The sequence below is a fragment of the Delphinapterus leucas genome, chromosome 1 (assembly GCF_059928025.1).
Source record: "Delphinapterus leucas isolate spDelLeu-1000000601 "Yukka" chromosome 1, BTC_Dleu_Yukka2, whole genome shotgun sequence".
NCBI classification, from domain to species: Eukaryota; Metazoa; Chordata; class Mammalia; order Artiodactyla; family Monodontidae; genus Delphinapterus; species Delphinapterus leucas.
The window spans coordinates 76,462,058-76,488,296 of record NC_143129.1 but is presented as its reverse complement, the minus strand read 5'-3'; the positions used below and the strand labels follow the sequence as shown (position 1 = coordinate 76,488,296).

At 36.8% G+C, this 26,239-nt stretch overlaps 1 protein-coding gene and 1 non-coding gene across 8 annotated transcripts in view; one reads left to right on the top strand and one right to left on the bottom strand.

Annotated features, from left to right (window-relative positions):
* Nucleotides 1-4,279, bottom strand: part of FCRL5 (Fc receptor like 5) — a 49,847-nt gene extending 45,568 nt beyond the window's left edge. For 3 of the 7 annotated variants that reach the window (XM_089913278.1, XM_089913284.1, XM_089913291.1), the window contains exon 1: nt 4,133-4,278. In XM_089913278.1, the coding sequence (XP_089769404.1) occupies nt 4,133-4,163 (31 nt within the window). In that variant the 5' untranslated portion in view covers nt 4,164-4,278. Of the gene's footprint in view, nt 1-4,132 lie in introns of all 7 variants that reach the window. The other 4 variants (XM_089913271.1, XM_089913297.1, XM_089913287.1 and 1 more) reach the window with 2 other exon arrangements.
* Nucleotides 4,280-10,425: 6,146 nt separating this feature from the next.
* LOC115801599 (U6 spliceosomal RNA) lies at nt 10,426-10,532 on the top strand. Its single transcript, XR_004021902.1, has one exon. It is a non-coding gene; the product is annotated as a U6 spliceosomal RNA (small nuclear RNA).
* Nucleotides 10,533-26,239: the final 15,707 nt, after the last annotated feature.

Sequence of the window (26,239 nt, the reverse complement as noted above, 5' to 3'; positions counted from 1 at the left end):
TAACAAAGAAATAGAAAACATAAAAAAGAACCAAAACAGAAATCTTGGAGCTAAAGAATACAATGACTAAGCTGAAAAATTCAGTAGACACCTTCAATAGCAGAAGTGCTCACGCAGGAGAAAGAATCAGTAAATTCAAAGACAAGCCATTTCATATTACCCAGTTAGAGGAACAAAAAGAAAGAAGACCAAAAAAGAGTGAAGACGACCTAGGTGGTTTATGGGATAACATTAAACCAATCAATATATGCATTATTGACGTCCCAGAAGGAGCAGAGAATAAGAGCGAAAGATTGTTTAAAGAAATAATTAAAAACTTCCCAAATCTGGGGAGGGAATTGAACATCTAGATCCATGATTCCCAAAGGATCCCAAATAAGCTAGACATCAAAAGGTCCAAGACATATTATAATCAAACTCTCAAAAGTCAAAGACAAAGAGAAAGTTTTGAAATCAGCAGAAGAAAAGCAACTCATCACACACAAGGGAACCCTAATAAACGTACAGTGGATTTATCAGTAGAAAAATTTCAGATCATGAGAGAGTGGGATAATTAAAATACTGAAAGAAAAAAACCCTGCCAACCCAAAGTACGATACATGGCAAATCTGTCCTTTGAAAATGAAGGCGAGATAAAGACTTCCCAAGATAAACAAAAGCTGGGAAATGTTAACTACCATAAAACCTGTTGTAAAGAAAAGCTAAAGGAAGTTCGTCAAGTTGAAATTAAAGGACACTAACTAGCAACATGAAAACACATGAAATTATAAAATTCACTGTTAAAGGTGAGTATATATATGGTTTGACTTATGATTTTTCAGCTTTGTGATGGTGCAAAAGCAATACGCATTTGGTAGAAACCATACTTTGAACTTTGAATTTTGATATTTTCCTGGGCCAGCAATATGTGGTATGATACTCTCTTGTGATGCTGGGCAGCAGCAGTGTGCCAGAGATCCCAGTCAGCCACACAGTCAAAAGGGTAAACTTACAACAATTCTGTATCTATACAGTCATTCTGTTTTTCACTTTCAGTACAGTATTCAATAAATTACATGAACTATTCAATACTTTACTATAAAATAGGATTTGTGTTAGATGATTTTGCCCAACTGTAGGCTAATGTAAGTGTTCTGAGCATGTTTAAAGCAGTTTAGGTTAGGCTATGATATTCAGTAGGCTGGGTGTATTAAATGCATTTTAGACTTATGGTATTTTATGAGTCTATCAAGACATAACCTCATCATGAATTGAGGAAGATCAGTATAGTTATATTCAGACTACTCTGAATACTGGGTCTTATTCTATTCAGTCTGCTATGAAAAAAATGCCATACTGGGTAGCTTATAAACAGCAGTAATTTATTTCTCAAAGCTCTGGAGCCTGGAAAGTCTGATATCAAAGCACTGGCAGACTTATCTCCAGTACAGTGCACTTCATCATAGACAGCTATATTTTCACTATAATCTCTTATGGAAGAAAGCATAAGAGGGCTCTCTTTGGCCTCTTTTACGAGGGCACTAATCTCTTTCATGATGGTTCTGCCCTCATGACATAATCATCTCCCAAACGTCCCACCACCTCCTAATACTATCACCTTCGGTGTCAAAATTTTAACATATAAAGTTTGAGGGGAAACAAACATTCAGACCATAGCATCCTATATAGTGGTATATAAATCACTTTTAATTCTAGTGAAAAGAGTTTAAAAAGACAAAAGTATTAAAAATAACTATAGCTAAAACAATTTGTTAATATATATACAATATAAAATATGTAAATTGTGATATCCATAACAAAATAGGGGGAGAACTAAAAGTGTAGAGTTTTAATATGTGATTGAAATACATTTCTTAACTTAAATTGTCTGTTATATTTTATAAGGTCCCATAGTAATCACAAAGAAAAAAACTGAAATAGGTACACAAAGACCCCCAAAAGCTAAAACTATCTTGAACCAGAAGAACAAAACTGGAGGCATTATACTCCCTGACTTCAAATTTTATTACAAAGCTATGGTAATCAAAGCTAGCATAAAAATAGACATATAGATCAATGGATCAAGAACAGAGAGCCCAGAAATAAGTCCACACTTTTACCGTCAACTGATCTTCAAAAGGGGTGCCAAAAACCCACAAGGGGGAAAGAATAGTTCTTCCTGTAAATCATTCTGCAAACACTGAATATCCACGTGAAAAAAAAATTGGATCCTTATATATCACCATGTACAAAAATCAATTCAAAGTAGATTAATGACTTAAATATATGACCTGAAACTGTAAAACTACTAAAAGAGAACATAGGGAGAAAGCTTCTTGGCATTGATCTGGGACATGAGTTTTGGATATAACCCCAAAAGCATAGGCAACAAAAGTAATAACTAAAACAAATGGGATTGCATCAAAAGTAAAAGCTTTTGCACAACAAAGGAAACAACAATATAAAGAGTAACCTATGAAATGGGAGAAAATATATGCAAACCATATATCTAATAAGGAGTTAATATATAAAATGTCTAAGGAACTCTAACAAATCAACAGCAAAATACAAATAACCTAATTAAAAAACAGTTAAGGACATGAATAGATATTAATAGAAGACATAAAAGTGTCCAAAAGTATATAAAAAGATGCTCAACATTAATAATCATCAGAGAAGTGCAAATCAAAACCAGGAGATAACACCTCACACCAGTTAGAATGGCTATTACCAAATAGACAAAAGATAACAAGTGTTGATGAAGAAACCTTGTACACTGTTGGTAAGAATATAAATTCACACAGTCATTATGCAGAAACAGTATGGAAGTTTCTAAAAAAAATAAAAGTAAAACTATCATATGATCTAGCAATCCCACTTCTGGGTATGTATCTGAAGGAAATAAAATCAGTATCTTGATGAGATTCCTGCATTCCCATATTCATTGCAGCATTATTCACAGTAGCTAAAATATTGAAACAATCTAAGTGTCTGTCAACTGATTAATGGATGAAGAAAATGTGGTGTATAATAATATTCCGTTAATTTGTTAATATACAATATTAACAAATTGTATATATATATGCAACGGAATATTATTCAGCTTTAAGAAAAAGAAAAAATTCCTGCCATTTTGAAAACATAGATAAACCTACAGGACATTATGCTAAATGAAATAAGCCAGAAAAAGACTAATACTGCATGATCTCACTTACATGTAGAATCTGAAAAAGTTGAACTCACAAAAGCAGAGAATAAAATGGTGTTTGCCAGGCAGTGAGTAAGATGTAGGGGAACTGGGGAGATGTTGGTCAGAGGAAATGAACTTTCAGTTGTAAGACGAAGCAGTACTGGATATCTAATGTAGAGTATGGTGACTAATAATGTTTTGTTGAAATTTGCTGAGAATTCATCCTGAGTGTTCTTACCACACACACACACACACGGTAATTATGTGAAGTGAGAGAAATGTTAACTAGCTGATTGTGGTTATTACTGCATAATATATGTATATCAAAACATCTCGTACATCTTAAATATACACAATTTTTATTTGTCAACTATACTTCAATAAACCTGGAGGGAAAAAGAAAGAATGTCATGAATCTTAGGTTTTTCCCTTGCCTTGTCCACTTCCCCCTGTGAGTCTCGGTCTTTGTCTCCCCCTCCCTGTGTTCTTTATCTGAATTCACAGCTGTGGTTTGCATTTGTGTGCAAAAGAAGGAGACATCTTTTGTATTAGAAAACTTTCCCTCCCATGTCCAGCACCATGTTCTGGCATTGTCATACAAGGGATAAACACTCTTCCTCTGCAGAGAGAAAACTAGGGTCTTCTCTGAATGAGACAATATGAACAAGCAAACATAATACATTTTCTGGACTTTATCAAGTAACATTTGTTGTAGAAAAAAATGAATAAACCCTTAAGTGTTGTGGTCACTGTGGTTTCCTTCTTTGTAAAGTTGAAGCTCTGACCACGCTTTCAGCCTCAAGGGAGAAATCTCTAAGCTATACAGTGAAGCCAGAGAATATAATCTCCCCAGGCAGAAAAGAATCTCTGAGCAGGGGCTGAGCCCCAAGGAAAGGCCAGGTCCATGGTAGAGAGGTGCTGTCCCAACCCCACCCAGGGCCCACGTTGAGCTGTTCTACTTACCCAGGACCAGCAGTGATACCCACAGCAGCATGAAGACTTGGCCTGCCCAGGGCTGAGACCAAAAGAGAGGTTTTCTCAGGAATACCAGGTTTGGCCTTGATCTTACAGTTGTACACTGTCACAGTAGCCCCAAGGAAGACATCTGAGAAACAGCTTTTTCAAAGAGCAGGATGCATTAGTAAATTAGAAAAAAGGAAGTGGAAGTACCCATCCTCAACTACTAATCAAAGTTTCCTGCCCAGTGATCAAAGTGAAAAAATAAATGTTAGGGTTTTTAAAAAGCTCATATCCTTGACCTCACATTTCTATTGCTTGGAAAATACCTTAAGGAAAGTATGGAAGATAGCTCTAAAATAATGTTTTTGTGACATTATTTATAATAGCCAAAACACTTGAAGCAACATAATAGGACTGCTTAAGAATATTCTGATACATCTAAACAATGACATAAAATGCAGACATTAAGAATGAGATAAAGTTGCACATATAAGAAGGCAAGACAACCTTGATTAATGTGAAGAGAAAAAAGTGAGGAGTAGATTGGTATTTGTAGTATTAACACATTGGGGTAGATGTAAAAAATAGAGTACATGTGTATATAAACTGACAAAGTATCCTTTTTTATTTCCTGGAAAGTATACCTAAAATAGTGGTTATATTTGAAGAACTGCGGATGGGAAAGAGACATTTTATTTTATGTCTTTCTATACTGTTTAACTTTTAAAAAATTACTATGTTTGTGAATTGATTTTATAACTTTTTAAAACTCAAGTTTCCATCCTGGTATACTGACAGCAAAGATCACTAAGACATTAGCTGCCATGAGAAATGCCAGTTCCTTATTTTCAAATAGTTTTCCCCACCCTTTCTTTCTGAGTCCATACCTTGGTCTTCTTAAGGGGACATTTAATCTCATATCTGCAAATGCATATCACCTTACATATATTATGTTATATCCTACCTACTTCATTCTGAGACAAGAAAAGCATATAAGGGTAAATAGAGATTATTCCATCTCAGTCCAGCAGGAGGACCTCCAGGGAACAAAGAGCTTTTACTTGCTTTTGAAGCTAATACAAATAGCTCTGCTACATATATTCTTGTATAGGTCTCTCGGTGCATGTGGGCACACATATCTGTTGAATATATACCTGGGAGTAGAATTCCTGGCTCTTAAAATTATTTTAGAAGGCTCAGTTTAGAAGGTACTGCTAAATTATTTTGGAGAGTGGTTGTGCTAATTCCTACCTTATCAACCAGTGTGTGAGAGTTCTTGTTGCTGTAAAATATTTACTGATATTGGTATTATAATCTTGTAAACTTTAGCCACTGTGCTAGGATTATCTTAATGCAGTTTTAATTTTCATGTCCCTGGTGAATTATGCAATTGAGCATCTTTTCATATTCTAATTGGTGAATTGGATATTCTTTTAATCTCACTGGTCATTTTTTCTTTTCTTGCCTTAAAATACAAATTTTATTTCATCTGGCTTGCAGTTTTTCTTTCGTGATATCATTGTCTGGTTTTGGTAGTGTGATGTTGGTCTCATAAAATGACTTCAGAAGTGTTCTTTCCTCTGCAATTTTTTGGAATAGTTTGAGAAGGATAGGTGTTAATTCTTCTCTAAATGTTTGGTAGAATTCACCTATGAAGCCATCTGGTCCTGGACTTTTGTTTTTTGGGAAATTTTAAATTACCGATTCAATTTTATTACTGGTAATTGGTCTGTTCATATTTTCTATTTCTTCCTGGTTCAGTCTTGGGAGATTTTATCTTTCTAAGAATTTGTTCATTTCTTCTAGGTTGTCTATTTTATTGGCATATATTTTTTTGCAGATGAAATGATACTACAAATAGAAAATCCTAAAGATGCCACCAGAAAACTACTAGAGCTCATTAATGAATTCAGTAAAGTTGCAGGATACAAAATTAATATACAGAAGTCTGTTGTATTTCTATATACTAACAACAAACTATCAGAAGAAAAATTAAGGAAACAATCCCATTTACCATCAAATCAAAAAGAATAAAATACCTAGGAATAAACCTACCTAAAGAGGTAAAAAGCCTGTATACATAAAATTATAAAACACTGATGAAACAAATTGAAGATGACACAAATGGATGGAAAGCTATACCATGTTCTTGGATTGGAAGAATTAATATTGTTAAAATGACCATACTAGCCCAAGGCAATCTACAGATTTAATGCAATTCCTATCAAAATACCAATGGCATTTTTTTCCCAGACCACAACAAACAATTTTAAAATTTGTATGGAAAGACAGTAAACCTTGAAGAGGCAAAACAATTTTAAGAAAAAAGAACAGAGCTTCCAAACAGCTTGAATCTAGGTATTGAGATACTCCTCTTAGGAACTCTGAGAGTTTTTGGCATATGCTCAAATACTGGGAGCATTTAAAAATATAATAGTCTGTTTGAAGAAGCACAAAGATTTGAGAGATGACAAAGAGCTGGAGCAGGGTTGAATAATAAGTTTTATCTCCTACATGAGGCCACTCTTCAATATTGGGAGAAGCCTTCATTTCATCTACTGTATACAAACCATAACAGAGTCAAGCAAAATAAAGAAACAGAGGAATATATTCCAAATAAAAGAACAAGATAAAACCTAGAAAGAAAAAAAACCTTAATAAAATAGAGATAAGTAATTTACCTGATAAAATGTTCAAAGTAATGGTCATAATGATGCTCACTGACCTGGGGAGAAGAATGGATGGACACAGGAAAGCTTCAACAAAAAGAGGGAAAATATGAGAAAGTACCAAATAGAAATCACTGCTGAAGAATACAATAATTGAACTGAAAAATACACTAGACACATTCAACAGCAGACTAGATGAAGCATAAAAGAGGATGAGTCAACTTTAAGACAAGGCCGTAGAACTCACCCAATCAAAGCAGCAAAAAATAAATTGAGTAATTTTTTTTTAAAGTAAAGATAGCTTAAGGAGCTTATGAGGCAAAACCCAATGGACACACATTCAACTTATAGGTGTCCCAGAAGGAGAGGAGAGAGAGAAAATAGCAGAAATCTTGAAGAAATAATGGATGAAAACTTCCCTAACCTGGATAAAGAAATAGACATCCAGATCCACGAAGTTCCGAGTTTAAATAAGATGAATCCAAAGAAACCTACACCAAGACACATTATAATTAAAATGTCAAAATTAAAGACACAGAGAGAATCTTAAAGAGCAGCAAGAGTGAAATATTTTGTTATATATAAAGGAACACTCATAAGACTAACAGTAGATTTTTCAGCAGAAACTTTGCAGGCCAGAAAGGAGTGGAATGATATATTCAAAGTGTTGAAACAAAAAATAAAAAATCCAACAAATAATACTCTACCCAGAAAAGTTATCTGGTAGAATTTAAGGAGAGAGAAGGAGTTTTCCGTACAAGCAAAAGCTAAAGGAGTTTTCACCACTAAACTGGCCTAACAAGAAGCGTTAGGAGGACTTATTTAAAATGAAAAAAAAGTTTAATTTCTAACAAGAAAACATATGAGAGAAAATATTTCACTGGAAAGGTAAATATATAGTAAATTTAGTGGTTTAATCACATAAAGCTAGTATAAAGATTAAAAGACAAAAGCAGTAAAAACAACTATTACAATCATTAGTTAAGGGATATACAAGACATAAAGATATAAACTGTGAGGTGGAAAGTAAAAATTTTGAGATATAGGGATCAAACTTATGTTGTTATCAATTTAAAATAGAATATTATGTTATTATACAAAAGCCTCCTGGTAACCACAAAACAATCCTTTAGTAAATACCGAGAGAGAGAGAGAGAGAGAGAGAGAGAGAGAGTAATATAAGCATAACAGTAAAAAAAAAATTCATCAAACTACAAAGGAAGAGAACAAGATTCAATAAGTGGTGCTGGGAAACTGGAGAGCTACATGTAAAAGGATGAAATTAGTACATTTTCTCACACCATATACAAAAATAGACTCAAGATGGATTAAAGACCTAAATGTAGTACGTGAAAAAGCTCTTAGGAGAGAACAGAGGCAAAACACTCTTTGACATCAATTGCAGCAATATTTTTATGGATCAGTCTCCTAAGGGAAAAGAACCAATAGCAAAAATAAACAATGGGACCTAATTAAATTTAAAAGTTTTTGCAAAGCAAAGGAAACCATCAACAAAATGAAAAGATAACCTACTGAATGGGAGAAAATATTTGCAATAAGCTCATACAACTCAACATCAAAAACAAACAAACCAACAAAAAACAGAATTAAAAATGCACAGAAGAATTCAATACACATTTTTCCAAAGAGTAAATGCAGATGATCAACAGACACACCACTAATCATCAGGAAAATTAAAATCAAAACCACAATGAGATATCACCTCACACATGTCAGAATGGCTATCATCAAAAAGAAGACAAATAACAAATGTTGGCGAGGATATGGAGAAAAGGGAACACTTGTACACAGTTGGTAGAAATGTAAATTGGTGCAGCCACTGTAGAAAACAGTATGGAGGTTCCTCAGAAAATTAAAAATTGAACTACCATGTGATCCAGTAATTCCACTCCTGGGTATACATCTAAAAAAACCAAAAACACTAATTCAAAAAGATACATGTACCCCAATGTTCATAGCAGCATTATTTACAATAGGCAAGATATGGAAGCAACCTATGAATAAATAAAGATGTGGTATATATATTGAATATATATATATATATATATATATAATGGAATATTACTCAACCAAAAAAAAGAATGAAATTCTGCCTTTGCAGCAACATGGATGAACCTAGAGGGTACTATGCTTAGTGAAATAAGTCAAACAGAGAAAGATAAATACTGTATGTCATCACTTATATGTGGAATCTAAAAACAAAACAAACGAATATAACAAAACAGAAAAAGACTCACAGCTATAGAGAACAAAGTAGTGACTACCAGTGAGGAGAGGGAAGGGGGAGGGGCAAGATAGGGGTAGGGAATTAAGAGATACAAACTACTATGTATAAAATAAATAATTATATTCTACAGCATAGGAAATGTAGCCATTATTTTGTAATAACTGTAAATGGAGTATAATCTATAACAATATTGAATAAATATGTTGTATACCAGAAACCAATATAATATTGTAAGTCAACTATGCTTCAATTAAAAATAATTATAATTTAAACTGGTACACTCTTACAGAGACACCAGGGTGATTTAAAAATTTATCTGAAAGATAACATTTAAATTTCTAAAACATTGTGAAGATTGTTTAGGATGAAAAACTAACACTTGTAAATTTGGTGTGATAAATTCAAAAGAACAAACATGTTTGGAAACACATCACTGATTGTAATTTAATTTTGTTGAACATATAATTTCACTTGCTTGTATATTTAAATATTTTGTAGCTAAAATAATTATTCACTTAATGAATAAAAATAATATAAAATTTGGAAAGCTATTAAAAAAAAAGAGTGCAAGAGAAGAAAAAAAGGAACACAGAAGAACTACAAACACAAGTAGAAAAGAATTAACAAAGTGGCAATATGTACATACCTATCAATAGTTACTTTAAATGTAAATGGACTAAATCCTCCAACCAACATACACAGAGTGACTGACTGATAAGAAAACAAGACCCATATATATATACTGTCTACAAGAGAGTCATTTTAGATGTAAGAACACACACAGACTCAAAGTGAAAGGATGAAATAAGACAGTCTATGCAAATGGAACCAAAAGAAAGCTGGAGTAGCTATATTTATATCAGAAAAAATAGGCTTTAAAACAAAGATGGTAGTAAGAGACAAAGAAGGGCATTACATAATGATAAAGGAGTCAATCCAACAAGAGAATACATTTATAAATATTTGTGCATCCAACATAGGAGCATCTAAATATATAAAGCAAATTTTAACAGACCTAAAGGGAGAAATAGACAGTAATAGTTGTAGGGGATTTTAATGCCCCACTTACATAAGTGAATAGATCAACCAGAAAGAAAATTAATAAGGAAACATCTGCCTTAAAGGATGTGTTAGCCAGATGGACTTAACAGATATATACAGAACGTTACACTCAAAAATAACAAAATGCACATTCTTCTCTAGGGCTCATGGAATATTTTCCAGGATAGATCATATGTTAGGCTACAAAACAAGTTTTAATAAATTTATGATAATTAAAATCATATCAAGTGTCTTTCTGAACACAATATTAAACTAGAAATGAATTACATGAAGATAACAAAAATTTACATATGTTGGAGATTAAACAACATACTACTGTGCTTGCTTCGGCAGCACATATACTAAAATTGGAATGGTACAGAGAAGATTAGCATGGCCCCTGTGCAAGGATGACATGCAAATTCGTGAAGCATTCCATATTTTTAAAACAAAAAAACCAATCCAAAAATGGGCAGAAGACCTAAATAGACATTTCTCCAAAGAAGATATACAGGTTGCCAACAAACACATGAAGGGATGCTCAACATCACTAATCATTAGAGAAATGCAAATCAAAACTACAAGGAGGTATCAACTCACACCATTTAGAATGGCCATCATCAAAACATCTACAAACAATAAATGCTGGAGAGGGTGTGGAGAAAAGAGAACCCTCTTGCACTGTTAGTGGGAATGTAAATTGATACCACCATTATGGAGAACAGTACGGTGGTTCCTTAGAAAACTAAAAATAGAACTACCATACGAGCCAGCACTCCCACTACTGTGCATATACCCTGAGAAAACCATAATTTAAAAAGAGTCATGTACCACAATGTTCATTGCAGCTCTATTTACAATAGCCAGGCCATGGAAGCAACCTAAGTGTCCATCGACAGATGAATGTATAAAGAAGATGTGGCACATATATATAATGGAGTATTACTGAGCCATAAAAAGAAACAAAATTGAGTTATTTGTAGTGAGGTGGATGGACCTAGAGTCTGTCATACAGAGTAAAGTAAGTCAGAAAGAGAAAAACAAATATTGTATGCTAACACATATATATGGAATCTAAAAAAAGAGAAAAAAAGATTCTGAAGAACCTAAGGGCAGGACAGGAATAAAGACACAGATGTAGGGAATGGATTTGAGGACAAGGGGAGGGGGAAGGGTAAGCTGAGACAAAGTGAGAGAGTGGCAAGGACATATATACACTACCAAATGTAAAATAGATAGCTAGTTGGAAGCAGCTGCATAGCACAGGGAGATCAGCTCTGTGCTTGTGGTCACCTAGAGGGGTGGGATAGGGAGGATGGGAGGGAGATGCAAGAAGGAGGAGATATGGGGATATATGTATATGTATAGCCGATTCACTTTGTTATAAAGCAGAAACTAACACACCATTGTAAAGCTGTTATACTCCAATAAAGATGTTAAAAACAACAACAACAACAACAAAACCCACAACTTACTACTGAGCAATCAATGGCTCAGAGGGAAGTCAAAAGAGAAATAAAAAACTCTGAAATGAACAAAAATTGAAATGTACCAAAAGTTATGGGATACAGCTGTTCCAAGTTCTACATCCACAATTCAGTCATGTGATATACCACATTAACAAAATGAAGGTTAATAATCTCAATAAATGAAGAAAAAGCTTTTGAAATAATTCAACATTCATTTATGATAAAAACTGTCAACAAAGTTGGCATGGAAACAGTACCTCAACATAATCAAGGTCATATATGACAAGCCCACAGCTAACATCATACTCAACACTGAAAAGTTGAAAGCCTTCCTCTATGATCAGGAGCTAGATAAGTATGTCCACTCTCTCCACTTTTATTCAACATGGTACTGGAAGTCCTAGCCAGAACAAATAGGCAATAAAAAGAAATAAAATGCGTCCAAACTGGAAAGAAAGAAGTAAATCTTTTACTATTTGCAGATGACACGATATTATGTATAGAAAATCCTAAAGACTTAATAAAAAAAACTGTTAGAAATAATAAATGAATTCAGTAAAGTTTCAGGATACAAAATCAATATACAAAAATCTGCTGCATTTCTATACCCTAATAAACTAAACTATCAGAAAGAGAAATAAAGAAAACAGTCCTGGGGCTTCCCTGGTGGCGCAGTGGTTGAGAGTCCGCCTGCCGATGCAGGGGACACAGGTTCGTGCCCTGGTCTGGGAAGATCCCACATGCCGCGGAAAGGCTGGGCCCGTGAGCCATGGCCCCTGAGCCTGCGCGTCCAGAGCCTGTGCTCCACAACGGGAGAGCCCACAACAGTGAGAGGCCCGCGTACCGCAAAAAAAAAAGAAAAGAAAGAAAACAGTTCCATTTACAACTGCATCAAAAATAAAATACTCAGGAATAAATTTAATCAATTAGGTGAAAGACCTGTATATTTAAAAGTTCAAGCACTAATGAAGGAAATTGAAAATGAAACAAACATATGGAAATATATACCATATTCATGTACTGGCAGAATCAGTATTTTTATTTTATTTTAAATTTGTATTGGAGTATAGTTGATTTACAATGCTGTGTTAGTTTCACCTGTACAGCAAGTGAATCAGTTATATATATATATGTACGATACTTGTCTTTCTGTGTCTGACATACTTCATTCAGTATGACAATCTCTAGGTCCATCCATGTTGCTGCTAATGGCATTATTTTGTTCTTTTTCATGGCTGAGTAATATTCCATTGTGTGTGTGTGTATACACGCACACACACACTATATATATATATATATATATATATATATATATATATATATATCACATCTTCTTTATCCATTCATCTGTTGATGGATATCTAGGTTACTTCCATGTCCTGGCTATTGTAAATAGTGATGCAATGAACATTGGGGTGCATGTATCTTTTCAAATTATGGTTTTCTCTGGGTATATGCTTAGGAGTGGGATTGCTGGGTCATATGGTAGTTCTATTTTTAGTTTTTAAGGAACCTCCATACTGTTGTCCATAGTGGCTATACAAATTTACATTCCCACTAAACAAAGTGGGAAAGTTCGCTTTTCTCCACACCCTCTCCAACATTTGTTGTTTGTAGAGTTTCTGATGATGCCCATTCTAACTGGTGTAAGGTGATACCTCATTGTAGTTTTGATTTGCATTTCTCTAATTTTTAGTGATGTTGAGCGCTTTTCATGTGCCTCTTGGCAATCTCTATGCCTTCTTTGGAGAAATGTCTATTTAGGTTTTCTGCCTATTTTTTGATTGGGTTGTTTGTTTTTTTGATATTGAGCTGTATGACCTGTTTGTATATTTTGGAGATCAATCCTTTGTCTGTCGATTCATTTGCAAATATTTTCTCCCATTCTGAGGGTTGTCTTTTTGTTTTGCTTATGGTTTCCTTTGCTGTGGAAAAGCTTTTAAGTTTAATTAGATCCCATTTGTTTATTTTTGTTTTTATTTTCATTACTCTAGGAGGTGGATCGAAAAAGATCCTGCTGTGATTTATGTCAAAGAATGTTCTGCCAGTATTTTTAAAATGTTCATACCACCCAAAGCAATCTATAGATTCAATGCAATCCCCATGAAAATTCCAATGGCATTTTCATAGAAATTGAACAGATAATCCCAAAATTTGTATGGAACCACCAAAAACCCTGAATAGCCAAAGCAACCTTGAGAAAGAAGAACAAAACTAGAGGTATTACACTCCCTGATATCAGATTATATTGTGGAGCTACAGTAATTAAAACAGTATGGTTTTGAAGTGGGACTTCATCATAATGAAAGGTTTCTGTGCAGCAAAGGAAACCATCAACAAAACAGGAAAGTAATCTACAGAGTGGGAGACAATATTTTCAAATCATATATCTGATAAGGAGCTAATATCCAAAATATATAAAGAATTCATACAACTTAACAGCAAAAAAATAAACAATCCAATTTTAAAATGGGCAGAAGATCAGAATAGACATTTTTCCAAAAAAGACACACAAACGGCCAATAGGTATCTGAAAAAGTGCTGAACATCACTGATCATCAGGGAAACGTAAATAAAAACAACAATGAGATATCACCTCACACCTATCAGGATAGGTATTATCAAAAAGACAAGAAAAAACATGTTGGTGAGGATGTGGAGAAAAGGGTGGAACTACCATATGATTCAGCAATTCCACTTCTGGGCATTTATTTGAAGGAAATAGAAACACTAACTCAAAAATATATGCACCCGTATGTTCACTGCAGTATTATTTACAATAGCCAAGATATGAAAACAACCTAAGTGTCCATCGATGGATAAAAAGACAAAGAACTTGTGGTACATATGCACAGTGGAATATTATTCAGCCACAAAAAAGATGAAATCTTGCCATTTGTGACAACATGTGTAGACCTCAAGGGCATTATACTAAGTGATATAAGTCAGACAGGGAAAGACAAATACCATGTGACCTCTCTTAGGTGTGGAATCTGAAAGAGGCAGGGGGTTTGGGGTGGTAGAAATAAGGGAATGAAAAGAAAAAAGGAAAGTAATGTACAAGTCTTTTTGTAAGCAGCCTTTGGCAGGAAAGAGCTCTTCGCAGGAGGCCCCTTCTGTCTTGTCACAAAACTTAAACCAGGCACCCCTATGCTGTACTCATCTCTAGCCCTAGCACAACTTTCAAATCTTTTGATCACACAATACCTTGTTTAACCTGTTGGTTTTTTCTGTAGATCAAAGAAGTAGAAATGAAGAATAAGTAATTAACAGATGACCAGATCTCTTCCTTAGCATCCTTTTCAGTAATCTCACGAACAAACTGTGTGAACAAGACAATATCAAAAGAAAGATCACAAGAATTTGACAAGCCTGCACACAAACCTGCATGCAGAGGGGGATGGCAACGACTCTGACCCCCTATCTCAGTGATTAACTGAGATAACTTCCCCTTTTCCCTTTAAAACTTTCATGGCTGAGCAGAATCTTGGGAGGCGGTTTTTGGGGAACACTGAGTCCACCATCTCCCCAGACTGCCGGCATTCTGATTAAAAGCAACTTTCCTTTCTACCAACATTTGCCTCTCTTGAGTATTTATTTTTGAGTGGTGAGCAGCTGGACCTGATTTGGTAATACTTTAAGAAAATTGTAAAATTTATTGACATGAAAAAGCTGGATAAATGGAGAGTTATATCATATTTGTGGATAGCAACACAATAACATAATGACCTTAAATCTTACCACATTAATCAACAAATTCAAGATGAAAAAAAGGAAGAAGAGAAGTAACAGAAGTTTAAGAAGGGTGGAAGGAAGTGACCTGGACACCCAATAACACTTCTCTAGTAACATCCTGATGAGTTAAGTATAAATGAATCAGAAAGAAATGGATTTTTTTTTTCCTTGAAATACACATGAGTTTAAATACCAAGGAAAAATATGCTTGGAAAAAATGTTTTGTTAAAACTCCTCCTCCCCCAAAAAGTTTCATCGAAGATGGAGTTTTGTTTTTCACTCTTTTAGTCATTTGTGGTTTGTCTCAGAAAGTAAAATGTGGTAGATATGCTTTTATTTTGAACTGAAAGTGATGTTTATCCTGATAGCTTACCATATATTGGATGCTTACTGTGATACAACATCACATCAGGTACTATGTATATATTATTTTATTTAATCTTTGCTTCAACACTAAAACAGTTAAACAGTGAAATAACACAGGCAATGTTCTGTCAGGTGGGTATTATTGTCCTCATTTTACAGATGAGGAAAACTGAAGCTCAAAGAAATTAAGTACCTTAATTTCAAGTACCTTGTAAGTCCAAAGACTCAAAGACAGTAAGTAGTAGAGCCAGGTCTGGAACCCAGATCTGTCTGAGAATGAGAATAACCAATTCAATACAGAGATTCAACAGTCATTAACATTTGAATAGGAATCTAGGTAAAGCACTGTTCTAAAGCCATCTGTAGCAGCAACAGTTTCCATGGTTAAATGGTTATCTCAAGGGCAATATTAAGGACCTATTCTGGGTTCCTGATGGCAGGAAATGGAAACTTGGTATTCTGAAGTTTATAAGTAAGCACGGTACTATCTATAACAGTACAAATTAGAATGAAAGGCTTTTGGAGGACAAAGGGAGAGACATATTTAAAGTAGGATGTGAGGAATTAACCACGGTAATCTCATGATCACTGGATAAACTTTTCAGTTCAAGGGCTCCGTCAATCAATATGGAAAAGGGTTGGAACCTCTCAGGTGCTCTGGCTATAGGCAGCTGGAGGAAAAAGTGTCAGATACAGTGATGAGAGAGGATTGACAGATATGAAGAGCGAGTGTTGGCAGCATAAACAAATCGGGACAAAGGGAGAATTTAAATATTACCATCAGGTCATTTTCCTGAAGGAAAATCTAACTGGCAATGTTCTGTCGTGACAGAGAGGTAAAGGAGCACAGGCTCTGTTACCAGAGAGACTCCGAGCTCTGCCACTTACCAGAGGGATGACCATGAGCAAATAATCAAACTTGATCCCAAGTTTCTTCATCTTTATAAAGGAGACAACACCACCCATCTTATTAGGTTGGTGCCAGCCTATTCAAAACCCAGACCTGCATGAAACCAAAATCTGCTGTTCTTTCAAACTTCTATTCACTTTCTACACTACAGCCTTTTAACCAAATTGCCTTTATTTGTGGTAATTAATGCTTATTAAAAATCACTGGGTGAATGCATATATATTTAATAACTCTGTTGAAGTATAATTTTCAATGATAAAATCCATTTGTTTTATCACCGCAGTCTGATTTTTTTAAAATTTCCACTACCCCAAATAGAAATTTGGCACCCATTTGTACTCTCCATTCCCACCCACAGCCCCAGGCAACAGATTACTAATTTACTTTCTTTCTCTATAGATTTGCCTATTCTGAGCATAGAAATTGATTCATACAATATGTGGTCACTTAGTATGCTTCCAAGGCTCATCCGTGTTTTAGCATTCATCAGTACTTCGTGAATGTATGCTTTGTTTTTTGAACCTTCTTGGCTAGGATAACAAGGTTTGTTAAGAATCTCCTCGAATATTTCCGTTTCCTTTAAGGTACTGTCTACATCAACCTGAGTTTGATAAACAAGAGCAACAGCCAGAGATAATAAGGAAAGAACATGTCTGATATCCCCCGTTAAACTTTCTAGGGTTCTGAGGTGAGATACCCATGCCTGTGGGTCACTTTGCATACTTGCTACCATTTTCCCGACCATGTCCAGAAGGGATATTAGGTCAGATTAGGCTGCTCTTGACTTCTGTCTTTGAATGCTGGGACTTTCTTTTTGTGTGCTGTGGCTTTGCTACCTTGAACAGGTAGCAAAGAACAAAAGCTCCCCAGCTTTCCAACTTTTTGCTAGTTCTCCAATCTATGTCTATTCCTCCACCTAATTCAACTTCTGAATACCCTCTATTCATTACTTCATATTGATTTTTATTTCTTATTAATTTATCTACCTGGTTACATTTAGAAAAAGTAATCAAAACAGGCACCCATCATTGGGTTTGTCAAGCAAATCTCTCCCCATCTTAAGATACATGCTGGACCTGCCAAGGTGACTCTCTACACAAAGACACTTCTTTCGTGGTTTTTTTCCAACTTGGACATCCCAATACACCAACTGCCTTGTGTATTCAGACTCTGATCATTGGCCATGGAGGAAGCTTGTTGTATGGGAAGTACATTGGTATTCGAATTGGATAGACATGAAACTGAATCTTAGCTCTGTCAGTTACCCTCTGGGGGACTTTGGGCAAACAATGCAAGATTTTGAGTCCCAGTTTTCTCATTTATAAAGCAGGTATAAATTATACTTGCCTTCTAGTTGTTGTCAGCATTAAATGTTTGCAAAGTATATGTCACAAGAACACAGTAGATGCTGCATAACTGGCAGTTATGAAGTTTATTAGCCTGCCACCCTGAACTCAGCTCTTTTTTCCATTCACTTAACTGAGCAGCACCCTATGGGGCTTTCCCATGACAGACCCCTCCCCCATACCCTCGGCTTTAACTCCTCTCCACAGTACCCAGATAATAGTATCTCATGCATATTTCCTGAGTTTTTCAGATGCTAAAAACCACCACCAAATGGAAGAAATTAACTACTTGGTGATCATGAGCACATAGCACACAGACCTACTGGTGCCCGAGGGCTGGTAAAGTTAACTGCCCTGTTACTTCAACATCAACCAATCAGAGAATTTTGCACGAGCTGATCACATACCCTGTTACCACCCCCATCCCCCAACCTGGACTTTAAAAATGCTTTGCTGAAGCCCTTTGCGGAGTTCAGGTTTTGGGGTGGGGCATGAGCCACCCGTCTCCTTGCGTGGCCCTGCAATAAACATTTCACTGCTCCAAACTCTGACGTTTCAGTTTGTTTGGCCTCACTGTGTGTTGGGCACATGAACTTGTGTTAGGTAGCATTCTCCAAGGCTGCCCTCAGCCCGGGGCTTTCAGATCCAATTGCCTTCTAATCCCAGCACTAGCACAAACACAAATTCCAATGACGGGTTCAAGTATTTAGTTAGAAAGCATTTAGAAAAAGAGAGAACTTGTTTTGGGCCTGTTTGATTCTGGAAGATCCATTGGAGAAGACCTCTGACTAGCCACTTACGACTTGCTGGAAGCATCACAACTACATCTGGTTTCATGAACATATGACCTGTACAGTCACACAGGACCCTACATTTATTTATAAAGGCCCTGAGCTTGGTCTAACACTCTGCTGTTGCCGTCTTGAAATTTCTAATAATTTTATCTTTAAATTGTGTTTTGTAAATGAAGTCTGACGGAACAATGGAGTCAGCACATGAGCAGAGAAGGTACTTGCTATAGGTGTGTCCACTTTCCTTGCTGCCCAAATGCAAATAGCATTCAAATACCCCAGGAACACAGAATTCCTGTTGGATCCACAATATGTGTGAGTCAGCAAGACTCAAAGGGAGTACAGAGTAAACATATTACATCAATGACTAACAGCCTTGAGAAGCCATGCTTTCCATTTGAACCGGAACTGGCTTTAAACATAGTAAGAAGGCAATTGTGTTCTAAGAAACTTCAACAACCAAGGAACCCTAATATAAGGTACTTCCCTATATTAGCTAATCAAGTTAGCTGAAAATAACATAAAAGGAAAAGGAAAGATAAGACAATCTCTATATTTCAGTCTTTCCTTACTTGTCAGTAATCTAAAGATAGAAAGTATTGGCATAACGTGCTCATATTAAGAAATGAAATTTTAAAAGTTGAGAGGTTTTTTTTTTTGCAGAATTTCCACTGGTCTCAAAAGAACAAAATACATATGATGAGTGAACTATGAAATACAAATTGTCTAATTTCTGTGGTTCTACATATGAGTGAAATACTCTCACATTTGCAGTTAAAGCTGGCATTGCAAAATATAAAGGTGAAACATAAAATTCATGCTAATGATTTAAAATTTTGTTTTTTCTTTTCTTATAATGACCTTAAATAGCAAATAAAAAGCATCATGACAAGAAGAGGCAGAGACCATGGAAAAAAGAAAAAAAAAAAAGCTTTATATTTTAGTACATTTAGCATCACTTTTTTTCTCTTGGTTTTTGAACAGAGGGTCTTGCATTTTCACTGGGCCACAAAATTTATGTAACATCCTGCATCTAACTCTGCTCTCTTCTTGGTGGTCCTGAATAACTTCCTGGGGAGAACTTGGGCTACTTGTGCTCTAAGGGAAGGAGGCCCTATGCAAATGAACTGACTTCTTTTCATAATGAAAATTCTCATTTTTTTAGTCAGAAAAGAGTAGAAGCCAACTGGTTTGAGGCTTTCCCCTTACCCCTCCAGCTTATGTAAATTTCTGAGGTGTTATTTTTCCATGCCTCTGGGAAGTCCGAAGACACAACACATTTTTGCATAAACATAAATGATATATTTATCTTGGGGTTCCTCTTTCTGATACTCTTGAACTGACGTTTGGGTGGGGGCTGTTTTTACATCTTATCTCAAGGTCATGCTTAGCTTTAGAGGTTTTATTAAATATAATAAGCAAGAAACTGGGATGGAGCTAATGAAAACTGAAGGCTGATGGTGTGCACAGCAGAATCACCAAATATACAAGATTGAAGTATTGTAGAGATTATCTAGGTAAACATTTTAATGACTCAAGAGTGAAGGCAGGGAATTGCAAATTGTTTAAAAAAAAAAAATGTCTAGGCCACAAAGTGATTGGCCAGGAGGAGAGAAATCTGAATGTGAATCTCAAATTTTCTTCAAGTTTTTTTGGTAAATAAAATCTTGGCACGTAAAATGCAACACTGAGAGGAGCTGGGTGAGACTGCACTGCGGAGCACGGGCTCCGGACGCGCAGGCCCAGTGGCCATGGCTCACGGGCCTAGCCGCTCCGCGGCATGTGGGATCTTCCCGGACCGGGGCACGAACCGTGTCCCCTGCATCGGCAGGTGGACTCTCAACCACTGTGCCACCAGGGAAGCCCCCAAGGGGTTTTTGAACGATACTTCAGTCTGTCTTCATCTATGGCATCGTCATTCCCTTGGTTGCCTAAGCCAAATTCCTGGGACTTGTCCTAGATGCCTTCCTTCACCTCTAATCAATAACTGCTTTTACTGAGTTACCTACAAAACAAGGTGTGTGCCCCTCCCCTCTACTACATCTGTGGCTCTGCCCTGTTCATCTAACCTTGATGACAGTAACAGTACCTAACCACTCTCCCTGTCACCAGGCTCTCCCACCATGAAGCTGTCTTTGACACAGCCACTAGAAAGACCTCTCTGGAGGACAAATCTGAGACACGTGGTTTGACTAAAACATCTGTGGTTCCCTGCGGTTACAAGATAAAGCTCTTTACGGCACCAAGGCTACTGGGGGCTCTTCCTTTCCAGACTGACCCAATTTTCCAGTAAACAGAGTTTTATTTTGCAAATGTACTAAACTGCTTGTAAGTTCCTAAACACATTTTTCTGTTTTATGCCTGTGCACATTTTCTATGTCTGCTTAAGTCCTTTTCTTCATTCCCTAGCCCATCCTTTCTGTGTCTAGTTTTCCAACTCAGTTTCCTTTTCCTCTTCTTCTTTCTATTCTTCCTTCCTCCTCCTCCGACAGCTAACATTGATTAAATGTTTACTATGTCTAGGCACTATGCTTAAGACCCCACACTTTTAATCCTCACGGCAAGTTTATGAACTAGATTCTACAGTTATTCCCATTTTTAATCTCTAAGGAGTTGTTTGAGTAACTTAACTAAGGTTACATAGCTATGAACTGTGACCTGGGTCTGAACTCAGATCTGGTTGGCTCCCACATGTTAATACTCTCTTAATCACTGTGTACTATCTCTTCCAGAAAAATTTCCCTTGGTTGAGTCGGGCAGTGGCTGTCTGGGATGTTCAACAGATCTGTGTCTTCTGCTTCCCAGGCCACAGCTGGATTGCTTTTCCCACCCCTAGGTTAGGCAAGGAAACTGTGGCTAAGTTCTGGTCAATGGGCTATGGGAGGAATGAGTGCATGCCACTTTCAGGGCTGGCCCCTAAAGTCTCTCTGGTGACCTTCCACACTCTCTCTCTTTTTGCAAAGAAATTGGAAGCCCAGAAGATGACAGTATCATGAGATGTAAGCAGCCTAGGTTCCTAAATGACTGGATGGAGCACAGCTTTGCCCTTCATCCTGGGAGCAAGTGATGCTTTATTTGGAAAGCTCCTAAGACTTCTAGGGTCATCAGTTACAACTGTTTTTTGTTTTTACTTTTTTTTTTTTTTTGCTGCATTGGGTCTTTGTTGCTGTGCGCCACAACTCTAGTTGTGGTGAGCAGGGTTACTCTTCATTGTGGTGCACAGGCTTCTCATTGCAGTGGCTTCTCTTGTTGCGGAGCACAGGCTCTAGGCTGTGGGCTCAGTAGTTGCAGCATGTGGGCTCAGTAGTTGCAGCTCATGGGCTCTAGGCTGTGAGGGCTTCAGTAGTCGTGTGCATGGGCTCAGTAGTTGTGGCTTGCAGGCTCTAGAGTGCAGGCTCTGTTGTTGTGATGCATGGGCTTAGTTGCTCTGAGGCATGTGGGATCTTCCTGGACCAGGGATTGAACCTGTGTCCCTTGCATTGGTGGGCGGATTCTTAACCACTCCACCACCAGGGAAGTGCTGTTAACACTGTTAATGTTACTTTCCCTAGCACATGGGCTAAGTGCTCCATCTAATGTTACTTTCATATTATATGGTAATTATCTCTTTATGTATCTATCTCTTCCAATAAGATGTTTGGAAACATCTTAAGGGGAAACACTTTTTCTGATCAATCTTTATGTTTGGTATATTAAGTACACAATAAATATTTGTTGACCTAGAAAATATATCAATGGCTTACTAAATACTAATATTGATAATATGATTTGAATGCTTATATGCAAAAGGCACATTATCGAGCACATATTCATTGCTTTATATAATTCTAATAATTCACAAATGTTAATTAAGTGGTTACCATGTATTGTGTATTGGGCTCTGAAAGAGGCCCTGGGGATACATTAGTAGACAAAACATGTATTGGGCTCTGAAAGAGGCCCTGGGGATACATTAGTAAACAAAACAAAGTCCCTGTTTGCATAGAGCATAAATTATACTTTGTGTAATCAGATAATAAACAAATAAGAAAAAACTCTTAGAATGTCAGATGGCAAAAGTGCTTTGGAGAAATATGAAGTAGCATAAGAAGAAGAGGAATTAATGGGGGTTAGGAGATGCGGCTATCTTAAATGGGTGATAAGGGAAGACCTTGTGGGGATTATAACATTTGAGTAAGGTTGAGAGGAAACAAGTAGTGGTTATCAGGAGGAAATCATTACAAACAGAGGGAACTGCAAGGACAAAAGCCTTGAGTAGGAATGTGCTCACAATGGCTGTACAAGGTAGGTACATAGTATCTTCATTTTGCATAGAAAGAAACTGAACCCAGAAAATTTAAGTAACTTATCAAAGAACTTATAAGTGGCACATTCAAGGCTTGAACTGAAATCTTTTGGATTTAAAAGCCCATATTCATTCTGATACACTCTCCAGCCTGTGACTTTTACTTTTAGTTACACTAAAAGTACACACACACACACACACACACCATTCTAAAAGAACTGTCATGGGAGGTCATGATGAATGGCTTTCTTAATACCAATGCTTTCTATGTGATTTCTTACTCAATAGAGACTAGAAGGGTGAAGCTAGGGTTTCTGCATGTAACCTCTCCTTCACTAAACAGATCACCTGCCAGACTTAGAAATGGACTTTGGTGTAATGAAATTGCAGCTGTGAGCTCTTCTGGAAGCTGCATGGTAGAGCTGGATGTTTTGATTTTTCTGAGCTGAAGAAGGAGAGGCTTTTGTGTTGAATGGAAGTTATAGCAGCTTCTCAGTTTTGAAACTTTGCCAGTAGCAGCTGAGACCCTGTGGATCTTGCAGTGGCTGCTCTCTTGCCAGGCCAAATTGGCAGTTTTATTCTGGGAGTTGCCCTTGGAGGCTCAGCCTAGAGCCTCATTCTCCAGCCTGTCCCTTAATACCCTATATTAAATCCCTTTCAGGCGTCCAGTTTGTTTTACATATGTACAAGTTGTACATATGTAATGTACATATGTACATACATTTTATATATGTACAAGTTGTACATATATAGCTTGCTCATCTATTTTGGTACCACGATTCAAAGTCCTTTTCAGCCATAGTATTCTAATTACCATTCTGACCTTGCCTCCTATTATAGTAGACATGCCCTCCTTGGACTCTGCTACACTGAACTCCATCACTATCAGGGAGCTTATTTCAGAAGTGGTATCTTCACCTTTGCCTATTTCTATTATGCTTCACAAAGATGCTTGGACTTTTATCACTCATGTATTTTTCACTGCTATGTGTGGAAAGGGGTGTCCTCCAGGCCCTTTTGGGAGATATAGTCAGAGTGTATGCGAGTGGGTCATATGTGATAAATCCACTTCAGCAATCTCATTTATATTAATCTTTGAATCTTTCCACTACATTATACCAATACATAGTTGCTCTCTCAACCTCATTTAACCCAGGCCACTGCTGAGTATAATTTTTGATCCTCCAAGAGAGCAACTATTTAGGACCACTCCTAGCTGCTTGTGTTCATACACTGAATCCAGGATCTCTACCAATTGAAACTATATCAATTAATTTAGCCCCAAAGAAAATTACCTTCCTCCATCCCTAGTCTACTATCCTCGGCAAAATATCCAGGCTTTTGCTATTATAAATTCATAAATGTAAAAAATTCTCTTACCATGTTATCCTTCCTTTTCTGGGTTTTGCAGTATTATTGGCCCTCTACAACATATTGAGATAGTCCTCTCAAAGTAAGATTAGTTATTACTGCATTCTGTTAAGAAAGAAGCCCAACCCAGACCTCTGGATATTGGAAGCAACATATATCACACTGGTTGCCCTGTTCTGACTCAATAACTGAACTGCCCATAAAGCTGTTATCTTTGAGAGAGTCCCTGAGGAAGGAAGAGTTCTTCAGCTGGTCGAGGCTAGAGTACAATCAGTTCTGTCCTTGGTTTTTATGACCTAGTATACCCAAAGGGTCCAAAAGTGCTGAGGCCAATTAGGATGTTTTGTGGATGCTGTAGCAAGCCTAGACAGGAGAATCACAGTCAATGACCCTAGGGTTTTGGAGCAAACCTATGCCCTCTTCAAGTAACTACCATCTTTTTGCAAAAGCTCTTGGGTAGCCTTGCTCAGGTAGTCACTGAACACTTGAACATGACACACCAGAGACCTGAGCTGTTCATCATTAGCCGGAAGATGTCTGATCCACTAATCAAGAGCTCATACCATCACCAAGTGGAAGTGATTACAGAAGATCTGACACCTGAAGGTATGAGTAAGTTGAATAAATAATAACTGGCTCATATTCGTCTCTCCAACTTCTCTCTCAACTAACAACTATGGCCTGGTGGTGAGTTCCCTATGACCAGTTGACAGAGGAGGAAAAAGTCTATCCTGGCTTAAATATGCCAGTGTCAGCTGGAGGTGACTCTTGCAACACTGTAGCCCCATCTGGGGAGTACTTGAAGGACTGTGAAGAAGAGTTTTGCCAGTGACAGAACTTTTAGTGGCACATATAGAGGTGCACTTTGACTGGAAGATGAGATATCCAGAGATGGATGTCTACTCTGATTCATGAGCAGGGGCCATATGGTCTGGGGGTTGGAAATAAAAAAGTTAGGAGATTAGGAAAAAGTTACATGGGTGGACCTCTCTGATTGGACCCAGAGCATGAGAGTATTTGTGTCTCATATGAATGCTCACCAAAGGCCTTGCTGCAGAAGAGGATCTCAATAATCTGAGGGACATGATAACTTGCCCTAGGTGAACGTCAGTCAGCTCTTTACCCGGCTTCTCTGCCTATTACTCTAAGGATTCATGTAAAAAGTGGCATCGGTGGAAGATGCAGAGGTTAAGTATGTACTCAGTTATATAAGCATGTGCTCACCATGGCCAGTCTGGCCACTCTTAAGTGCCCAGCCTGACACATACAGAGGCCAGACGGAGTTTGATAAACTGCCAGATCCATGGGGGGGCCAGCTTGTTACATGGTAGTAGAGTGTTTACATTAGAGCTCTTCCATTCTGGAGAGGGTGGTTATTCTCCTCAATGAAATAGGTAATTCATTCATTCAAAAGTATTTATTAAGCACCTACAATGTACCAGGCACTGTTCTAGGTGCTTGGGATATATCAGTGAACAAAAAAGACAAAGGTTGTTGCCCTGAACTTACTTTCTAGAGGGCTGACATACAATAAGCATAATAAATAAGAAAATTGTATAGTATACTTTAAAGGGATAAGTGCTGTGGAGAAAAAAAGTAAAGCAGAGTAAGGGAGATGGGGAGTCCTTAACTTCTTATCATGGAAATTTGAAACATACAAAAGCGGAGGCCAGCATAAACCCTCCTTCCTCCTGTAATGTACCTACCACCCAGCTTCAGAAGCGGTGCTCACATGACCAAACTTGTTTCATCTATACCCTTATCCACTTCTTGCCCACCCTCTCATTACTGGATTATTTCAAACAAAAGCATATCATTTAATCTACAAATACTTCAGTATGAAGTAAAAGATGAATATTTTTTAATAAAAACATAACCA